The sequence below is a fragment of the Lepidochelys kempii genome, chromosome 7 (assembly GCF_965140265.1).
Source record: "Lepidochelys kempii isolate rLepKem1 chromosome 7, rLepKem1.hap2, whole genome shotgun sequence".
Lineage (NCBI taxonomy): Eukaryota > Metazoa > Chordata > Testudines > Cheloniidae > Lepidochelys > Lepidochelys kempii.
In genome coordinates this window covers 32,384,624-32,394,703 of record NC_133262.1, presented here as the reverse complement: position 1 = coordinate 32,394,703, position 10,080 = coordinate 32,384,624, and the positions used below count along the sequence as shown (strand labels likewise).

The window sequence follows — 10,080 nt, the reverse complement described above, 5'->3', positions numbered from 1 at the left end:
GTTTGATGGGTAGAGGATGCTAGTGGTCCCCTCTGTTGGGGAGGGGCAGGTCCATGGTGTTCAGAGCTTGCTCTAAAATCAGAGGTGGGCAAACTACGGCCCGTGGGACTGTCCTGCCTAGCCCCTGAGCTCCTGACTGGGGAGGCTAGCCCCCGGCCCCTCCCGCCCAGCCAGAGCACGCCACGCTGCCAGCGCTCTGTCCGGCTGCTCTTGCTGGGCAGCGCGGTGACATGGCTGGCTCTGGCCTAGTAAGGGGGTGAGGAGTGGGGAGTCCCAGGGCTGCAGCCAGGGAGCAGGAGATGGTTGGGGGTTCTAGGGGTGGGCGCTCAGGGAATGGGGGGATTGGATAGGGGGTGGGGTCTTGGGGGGAGCGGTCGGGACAAGGAGTGGAGGGGTTGGATGGGTTGGGAATTCTGAGGGGGGCAGTTAGGTGTTGGGAAGTGGGAGAGGACAGATAGGGGGTGAGGGCCAGGCTGTTTGGGGAGGCACAGCCTTCCCAACCCAGCCCTCTGTATAGTTTTGCAAAACTTGGTCCAAAAAGTTTGCCCACCCCTGCTCTAAATCCGTCTGCAGGGGATGGAAGTAGGAAGGCCAGCCATGCTCATTGTGCCTTGGGGCTGGGGAGTGGCCTGATACCCCCTGCCAACAAGCAGAGCAAAGAGGGATATCAGTGTCCTAGTGGGGAGCACCCAGTAATGAATTGGTCCCAGCTCTCCCCCAGTACGAATAGAAACCAGCACTATTTTCTCCCTGCAGCCTAGGAAGGGCTGGCCTTGTGGATACAGCTCTGTAATGAGACCCTGGAGTCCTGGCTTCAAATCCTAGTTGTGTGTGGTGTTTCCCTGTCTCTAAGAGGGGGATCAGAGCATTTCCAGTGGGGTATAATCCCAGTCACACTTGGAAGGGTCAGATACTCTAAGGGGATGCGAGGACTCTAATGTCTGAGCCAATAGCGATCTTCATTTGCTATTCCACTAGCAGGACTGCTCAAGTCACACTCCGGGCACAGCTGACTCTCTCCAGAAGAGGGCGGCAGCAGCAGCAGCCACCCCATTAAAGAGCCTGTATATCAGCAGTTTCCAAAGGGGGGTTGACCCCAGCAGCAGATGAGGTTGGGGCAGTCCCTAATATGCAAAGGATGCCATTTGTCTCTGCACAGTGTGACCCTTGTGTGTGAGAGGTCATGATGCATGGAGGATGTCATTTTGCTCTACAGCCTGGTATCCTCCACACAGTGTGACCTCGTCTGCTCCATATGGATGAGATCACACTGTAGAGGCTGCCATTTTGTAGAGCAAAATGGCTGCCTCTATGCAGTGTGACATTGCATACATAGTGGGTACATGGTCTTGGTCACTTGGTGCGGACAATGCCCTTTTGCTCTTCAAAATGGTGCCCTCCACACTGGCTGGGGTCCCGGCAGGAAGTACTTTGTTGAAATGCACTCGTGCCAGCAAAACTTTGGGAAGTGCTGATCTATATGGTCTGATTCTAACTCGGTTCCTTTTGCTTTTCCCCCCACTCCATCCTAGGGCAGGATACATCACTCCCCATACCATAGGTAGTCGTATGTCAGAGGAGGCTGAAGAAGCCCATCCTGTGAGTGCCCTACAGGGAACCCTATCACCAGCTCTGCACCTCTGGCCGCTTCTGGAATATCTACCCCAGCATTAACCCATTGTCTGCCTTCCTGCAGGCACGGATGCTGGCAGCAGGGGAGAGGGGAGTGTTTTCACCCATGTGCCACCAGGGGGGGAGAAATGGGTGAACTGAACCCTCAGCCAGTGCCTTGACTTAGGGGTGATGCCAGTAGGAGGCCCCCTCCAGGAGGATGCTGGGGAAACAGAGGTGGGGAACCTGTGGGACTCTGCCCCTGGAGGGTGCTGGGAAAATGGAGGCATGGTGTTGAGATTCAAGCCACAAATACGTCTTCAGTAGGCAGACCACTTCCAATGGACCAGCAGGCTTCCAGAGCGTGCGTTACCTTCCCCATTGGGCAGCCAATGAGTTGCCCCTGCAAGTATGTCTGTCTACCAGCCAGCAGGAGCACCTGCCCCCATGGACCAGTGAGGCAGCGGGTCCCTACCATGGGCCAGCGGTGAAGGCTTTGAATTCTTCCTAGCCTGGATGCCCCAGCAGGGCAGTAGCTACCAGCCGCTCATGGACCTGCAGGGATCTCCATTGATCATGCCCCCGGTGGCTTGTTGCTGCCCCTGCAGGAGTGGCCTGGACTGATAGCAGCTGTGTGTGGGAAAGAGCCTTTGGAGGGGCAGGTCTCCTAGTGTTCTCTAATCAGAATAAAGTTTCCTAGCTGAAGTCAGTTTCCTTGATACAGAAATCAGCCCCACCCTGGTCTCTGCCCCATGCTCCCATGTCTAGTCCCCCTCTGCCACAACCCCATGCCCTTACCCCCACCACGTGTGCAGAGTAGAGCTTTCCTTGAAGGCCAAGTGGTTCCTCAAGTGGCTTGAGCACATTGGGAGTGGGGTGGGGGCTCCAGTTCAGACTTCTGAACCACCTACACACCTGGCTGGGAGATGAGGCCCTTTACACAACCAGACTGTGGGTCTAGGGCATCAGCTCAGCAAGAGGCTATCCCAGCCCAGAGTCCCCTTCCCTCCTCTGATGATGTTAACCTTTGCACCAGTGCAATGAAGGTTGCTATCCCTGTTTTAAAGAGGGGGAAACGGAGGCACTGAGTGACAACAGTCACATGGTGAGACTACAATAGAACCCATGAGTTCTGGCTCCCCTCTTCACTTGCTCTACCCCACTAGACCCCACTCCCCTCCCAGAACCAGGGATAGAACCCTGGAATCCTGATTCCCAGCCCCTCCGGTTCTAACCCATTAGATTCCACTCCTCTCTCAGCATTGAGAATAGAACCCAGGAGTCCTGGTTCTGAGTCCCTCTCTGCTCTAACCACTAGCCCCTAGACCTCATTCCCCTCACAGAGTGAGCAATAGAACCCAAAACCCCACACTATAACCCCTAGATTCGCTCCCCCACACACACCTCCACCCCCCAAAGCTGAGACTGAATTCTTATCTTCTAATTGTTCACGGTCTGGGCTTTGGCCACTGGCCCTTTCTGCCTCTTCCTACGCAGACTGGCTCCCTGGTATAACACTATTCCCTGGTGGGGCCATGGTCTGAGGCTGAATTTGGCCCTGCCTATTTCTATGACTTGTACAGAACCCATCTAGGGATTTAACACCTATGACGTGAGAATCAAGAGGAGATGCTGCTTCTTGCAGCCAGCAAAACTCCTGGTCACCAAGACTGTAGGTGATCCAAGATGAGTGGGATTTTTTTTTAAGTGCTGCTTAATTTTAGCAGCTGGGCCTGACACCTTTAAGCAGCCCAGCTGGAAAGGTTTGTTTGGCACAGAAACTGCTGGGCAAGTTGAAGTTTCTTCAGCAAGATCATTTATTTGAATAGCTCACATACTATAGCACTCAGCCAGAGAGCGGAAGCACAGGTAGGCCTTGGCCCCAACGCAGTGTTGTTATTCATATTAGAGTCTCGGCAACTTGACCAAGATCAGGGCCCCCATCAGGGAGCACAGACAGAGTGAAAGGGAGTTCTTGCCTTAAAGAGCTCACAATCGAAATAGGCAAATGATGGGAAGCACAGTAAGAAGAAAGAACGTACACATGGTCACAAAGCAGGTCAGAACGACTAGACCCCATATCGCCAGTATATAAAACACAGCCCTCTAGCTACCCCACTACACTACGCCCTATACCAGCTCCAACTGGCCTTTTACCAGGTGTGGGTGAGGTCAGATGTGTGCAGGCTCAAGCTATGTCTCTGGCTCTGCCTCTGGCACTCCCGTATAAAAATGAGCAATGGGAACCCACTTTCCTTCCATAGACACCCTAGGAGGCCTAGGTTCTGGTTCTGTACTAGGATGCTCTGCTTGGTAAATAAAGGGGCCTTAAAGGGTTCCGTTTGTTATGGGGTCAGGATTCAGTCATGTTCTACTCATGGAGGGATCTTTCCTGCGAATGACAATCAACTCTCAGGGGCCAAGGCATGAGCTGATCTCTTCTCTAGGGTCAGGAAGGAACATATTTTATGCTCTAGCCCAGAGGTGGGCAAACTACGGCCCGCAGGCTACATCCGGCCCGCGGGACCATCCTACCTGGCCCCTGAGCTCCTGACAAGGAGGAGGGGGGTTGGATGAGTCAGGGATTCTGAGGGGGGCAGTCAGGGAGTGGGAAGTGGGAGGGGGCAGATAGGGGGCAGGGGCCAGGCTGTTTGGGGAGGCACAGCCTTCTCTACCTGGCCCTCTATATAGTTTTGCAACCCCGATGTAGCCGTAAGGCCAAAAAGTTTGCCCACCCCTGCTCTAGCCAGATACATTAACCTGAGATCAGGTATTGGCTTCTTGGCAACACAGCAGAGGGGAAAGGAGCCCATGAATTTCTCTGACTAGGCCCAGCGTACAGGCAACACCCATTTACAGCCCTACTTGGGTTGGGGAGCCTGGCTCTGCGGTTTGTTCCGGCTGGGGGCTGACTGCTAATGGTATCTGTTTGCAAAGACAAACCTACAACAGCAGCAAACTGGCAAATTGAAGCTCTCGGTAAAGCTGGGAGCAGCCGGGGTGCCCTCTCGTGGTGGCAAAGCAAGCCTGGTGTGGACTGCAGTGGCTCCTGCTGACACATGTTAATATGCACAGTTCTAGACAAGCCCAGGCTGTGGGTTCCTGGGTGTCGCAGGAGAGGGCTTCCCTGGCTGAGTCAGTATCGGGAGAGGCGGCACATGTCGCACTGGCAGCTCTTGGCAGTGAAGATCTCTATCTCTTCGTGGCGGACGGCCCGGCAATGCAGGCGGACTTTGATCTGTGGCAGGGGGATGGGAGGGTGAGAGAGGGACTGGTGCCCACCCCCGGTGCCCACCCTGAATTCCAGGCCCTGGTGCAAGTTAGAGCGGATGCCACTTCCCATGATCCCTTGGGGGCAGAGACTAGCCAGAGAATGTTGCATTCTGGCCACGCCCCTTCCTAGGAGCAGAGCCCTTTTAACGCCACACTGACTGGCAGGGATGGATTCTGAAAGGGCCACAGAGTAGCCCTGAGATTCCAGCCAGCGCTGAAGATCCCCTCTCGTGAGCGCTGTGCTAGACCAGGGTGCGCTGCACCTCTGCCAGTCACATCACTCGTGTGGCTGTAGCGTGCACCAAATCCCCAAAGTAGCTGAGAATCAGCCCCGCTGTGTCCATCCAGCTTCCCCTAAGCGCTTCGATCCCAGCTGCTGTCTCTGGGATCTGGTGAATCATTGGGGAGCTACTGGATTCCCCCATACCTGTGTATCCTCGAAACGAGCCCCCTCTCTCTTGCTTCTATCTATCATCCCAGCTTTTGCATGCACACGGGAGCCCCATGTCTCCCAGTCTGGCTGAGTTTGTGGGAAGACTCATACCAGCCTGGGCCCACACTGTGGGGCAGGATCTATGGCATATCCCCCAGCCCTGCTCACCTTCTGCATCTTGCTGATGGTGCAGCACTGGGACACAGAGGTGATGTTGTGTTTGAAGCTGCTGGCCAGCAGGACGGAGTACTTGGAGGGGAAGGCACTGGATTCGCAGTAGCCCACACAGGCCTGAACCACATGGGACCCACGGCAGGTCCCACGGCGGTCGCTCTTGATGGTTACATCAAATGCTATGGAGACGGAGGAGAGTTCAGTCTTCATGGCCTGGCCTGCCCTCAACATCTGTGCTGATGAGGTAGGGGCTGGGCAGAGAGCCAACTAACTCATTCCACACCAGGCCCACAGAGCAGGAAGGACCCTACTTGCTTGGGATTTGAACTGGCAACTTTAGGATCCAAAAGACCCATCCCCTGCACTGAACACTCAAGTGGGTTTACAGCCATGAGCATCCCTATAAAGTACAGGTGTACAAAAGTCTACTGTGGGGGGCAGGGAGCTATAGTGGTTAGAGCAGAGTGGCTAGGAACTGAGATTCCTGGGTTCTATTCCTGGTTCTGTCACAGACTATGCTTGACCTCAGGGTCAAGTCACTTCCCCCTGCTGTGCGTCAGTTTCCCAGACGGTAAAATGCAGCAATTTCAGGAGTCCACGGGGAGGGGGTCAGCATCAGATCCAGGTTTAGGGAGATCCTGGCTCCCTGGTGCCATATTCAGCCCTGGCACCGCTCCATTTCCCCCCTCCTCTGTCCTTACGGTGCAGATGGCAGCCAGGCCCGATGGTCTCATAGCTCCAGCATGGGGAAACCATCAGGATCAGCAGCAGGGAGATGATGATGACAGCATGGCAGGACGGCATGGTGCCTGGGCTCTGCAACGGGAATGGCACATGCTCAGGGTACAGAATCAGGGCAGCAGGAGGTGGGAGCAAAGGGACTGCTCTGATTAGAATGGTGTGCACATGCATGCATGTGTGCACAGCTAGCCTCTGCTGGCTGGAATCTGAACCTCTGAGCTGTGTGTCCTAGCTCCTATACTGCTAATGGGGATCCTTCTTGAGTGGAAGGGCTCTAGCCTTTGGGAACAGAAGAGACTGGGATGTGCTGAGGCAAAGGCCATAGACCAAGCTTCAGAGTCTGGGCTGTCCCTATCCCCCCTCCCCACACACTCAGGTTCATAGATTCCAAGGCTAGAAGGGACCATTGTGATAATCTGTCCTGACCCCCTGTACAGCACAGGCCAGAGAACTTCCCCAAAATCATTCCTAGAGCAGATCTTTTAGAAAAATAACCAATCTTGATTTTAAATGGTCCATGATGGAAAATCCACCTCTGCCCTGGGGAACTAGTTCCAGTGGTTAATTATCCTCACTGATAAAAATGTGCACCTTCTTCCAGTCTTTCTCTGCTAGACTCAGGAGCCCATTATTCCATATTTGTTTCCCATGTCGGTACTGCTAGACTGTGATCAAGTCCCCCCCTTCACCTTCTCTTTGATAAGCTAGGTAGATTGAGCTCCTTGAGTCTCTCACTGTCACCCAGGTTTTCTAATCCTTTAATTCTTCTTTCAGAGTAGCAGCCGTGTTAGTCTGTATCTGCAAAAAGAAAAGGAGGACTTGTGGCACCTTAGAGACGAACAAATTTATTTGAGCATAAGCTTTCGTGAGCTACAGCTCACTTCATCGGATGCATCCGATGAAGTGAGCTGTAGCTCACGAAAGCCCATGCTCAAATAAATTTGTTCGTCTCTAAGGTGCCACAAGTCCTCCTTTTAATCCTTCTTGTGGCTCTTCTCTGAACCCTCTGCACTTTATCCACATCCTTCGTGAACTGTTGAACCAGAACAGGGTGTTCTGGCCACGCTAGTGCCAAATAGAGAGACAAAATAACCTCTCTACTTCTATTCGAGATTCCCCGCTTTGTGAATCCAAGTATCACATTAGCCCTTTTGGCCACAGCATCACACTGGGAGCTCCCATTCAGTTGATTCTCTACCACACCACACCCCACAAATCTTTTTCAGAGCCGCAACTTCCCAGGATAGAGTCCCTCATCAAGTAATCGATTTAGTCCAATTAAAGCACATATTGTTTGCTTGTGCCCACTCAGATTTGTACAGTTCTACCTGGAGTAAAACTGAACAGCAAATACAGTAAAATAGATTTTCCTTTTCACTGTAGCAAGCTCTTTCAACTCAATTTCTCTTGCAAATCAAAAGAGCAGTGATCAAAGGTGCATTGACTAGTATGCAGGGATTGGGAGTCAGGACTCCTAGATTCTATCAGCAACTCTGGGAGAGGGTCTAGTGGTGAGAGCAGTGGGCTGGGCATCCTGGGTTCTAGTCCCCACTCTGGGAGCCAAGTTGGCTAGCACAAGCCTGTGAGCCTTCAATTGTTCCCTCTAATGACTATTCTCTCTTCACCTACAAACTCCTCCTGCCTCAAGGATTGAAAGGACCCAGGAACCTGCTCTGCCTTCAGTGCAGCTCAGACCCCAGCTTTCTGCCCCCTTCAATTCCCCCCAGCCAGGAGTCTATCCTACCATCTGTGCTTGGCTGGCAGGAAGTCCACAGCAGAGGGTGTTAGCAGCTGTCGTGCACCAGGGTCCTGTTGGGCAGCTCTCGAGTCATGGTATCCTGCTGCAAGCTCTCCCAGGTGCTATATCTAGCTCAGGTATTTGCATCTCCACACCTCAGCCTGCCCCTTTAGGACTCTTACTTTTCCCATCTCCACCTCCTGCCCCGCCCCCACCAGCCCTCCCAGCTAAGAGAAATAAATTGCTCTCTGGATTTCCAGAGCCACTCACTTTTTCAGAGATCCCACCCCAACAACTTCCATCAGCTTCTGAGGCCAAGCCCTTCTTAGCTCTGGCTTAAAAGGGGCTTTGGAGCTGGGTAAAAGACCACTCGTGGTTACAATAAACTCCCTTCCCCTTAGAACCATCAATTCGGGGGCAGCGCAAGAAATAGTTTGTTAGCATAGAGAGTTCATGCGCATGTGCATGACAGAAAGTGCCACTGTCCTCTGTTAGACGGAATTGGAAAGACTCAAGTGTGTTTCATAAGCCCCATATTGCTAACAGCCAATGGGGATTATCTGTAAACTCCAGACCTGTCCTTGTAGAAGGAAAGGCCTGGAGCTCTAGCCACACGGCTGTGCATGCTGTCTAGAGACAACAGGGGTGTTGCTAGATTTGTATGTCTTGTTTTGAGCACAGTGCAAACTATGTATTCACCCCATTTTACCTCCCAATGAGATGCAGCTGCTTCTGGGGTGGGGTGAGACTTATACATCCACCAGTGAGAAGCAGCAGCTATTTAACAGTACCGAGCCAGGGGACTTTTAATGAGTGTTGAGGACATGGGTCTTGCATCTCATCTGATGTACCAGATGCTGCGATCCAAAGAACCAATGAATGGCAAGCGCCCGCTCAGACCAAGCAAACTGTGCTTCTGCAGACCAAGCAAACTGCAATAATGTCTTCCTGCAGGCAGCCTTCCAGCTCAGGAGCACAGTAGGTGCTTCCAGCTCAGGAGTAAATCCCCTGCTAGACACCCCGGCGCGCATCTGACTACCGGTGCATTAGGGAGATAATTGCATTGCCTTTGCAAAATGTGCCCATTTCTTGCTAATAACAATTTCTCCAGACTGCTGCAGGGTCACTCCAGGTCACAGCTCTGGCTCCATGGGCAGCTCAGCGAAGAACAATGGCTTGTCCTTGTCCAGTGGCTCTCCTTGGTGTGCCAGGGTGTATTAATTAATCACTGGTCTCTAGAACCAAGCTCTGCGATAGACTTGCTGAGTGACCTCAGGTGGGTCATCACCCTTCTTTGGGCCTCAGTTTCCCCATCTGTGATTAAAGGGATAATTATAATCTAAATAAATAAGACAAAAGAAGAATGATCAACCTCATGTTCCAGGTGGGGAAACTGAGACCCAGAGAGAGTCAGCAACCGGCCCAGGGTCACCCAGGGAGTCTGTGGCTGAGCCAAAACCTAGATCTCCTGAGCCACAGCCAAATGCCTTAACCCTCAAAATCCCTGCTCTTCTCCATCCATCACTGAGCTGTCTCTTGCTTGATAGGGGACGGTGCCAGCTCTGCAGAGACCCCAGCACCTTCCAGGAAAAGCATGGGCAAGTAGACAATGTTGTACAATGGCTAGTATGCTGGGCTAGAACTCGGGCCACCTGGGTTTATTCCTGGCCTGCTGCAGCCCTTGGGTGACGTCACTTCCTCCTTTAGTACCCTAGAAACAAGAATCAACCTTTCTGGCTCTGCTGTGGGGTGGGTCACATTAATGGTGGGGAAACTGAGGCACAGAGCTGGGGAAGTGACTTGCCCAAGGTGAAATGGTGAGTCAGTTCTCAGAGCAATGGATTCCAATGGACAAAGGTGAAGCAAGATCAAGTGGCTGGTAGATGAAACTAGGCAAATTGAGACTGGAAGCAGGGCACAAATGTGTAACAGTGAGGGGGAATTCACCACTTCCAAAAGGAAGGGTTGTGGATTCTCCACCACATCCAATCTTGATTTAAAAATTGTCGGTATTTCTAGCAGGTCTGCTCTGGTTCACACAGGAGTTAATGCAGGGATGTCTTGTGGCCTGTGCTGTGCAGGAGGTCAGACCAGATGATCCCAGTGGTCC

At 52.7% G+C, this 10,080-nt stretch overlaps 1 protein-coding gene across 1 annotated transcript; it reads right to left on the bottom strand.

The window, feature by feature from the left end:
* Positions 1-4,747: 4,747 nt before the first annotated feature.
* GPHA2 (glycoprotein hormone subunit alpha 2) lies at positions 4,748-8,161 on the bottom strand. Its single transcript, XM_073354747.1, has 4 exons — positions 8,153-8,161; positions 6,193-6,307; positions 5,486-5,670; positions 4,748-4,849 (listed from the first exon to the last, which is right to left on the bottom strand). Exons 1-4 carry the CDS (start codon positions 8,159-8,161, stop codon positions 4,748-4,750), a joined length of 411 nt encoding a protein of 136 aa, XP_073210848.1.
* Between the last annotated feature and the right edge of the window lie 1,919 nt (positions 8,162-10,080).

What these genes read in the sequence shown, in the direction of transcription:
- GPHA2 (XM_073354747.1), bottom strand. An exon ending in GCCTGGCTGCCATCTGCACC is followed by an intron (nt 5,671 to 6,192) that starts GTAAGGACAGAG and finishes CCGTCTCCATAG; the next exon opens with CATTTGATGTAACCATCAAG. An exon ending in CCATCAGCAAGATGCAGAAG is followed by an intron (nt 4,850 to 5,485) that starts GTGAGCAGGGCT and finishes CCCCTGCCACAG; the next exon opens with ATCAAAGTCCGCCTGCATTG.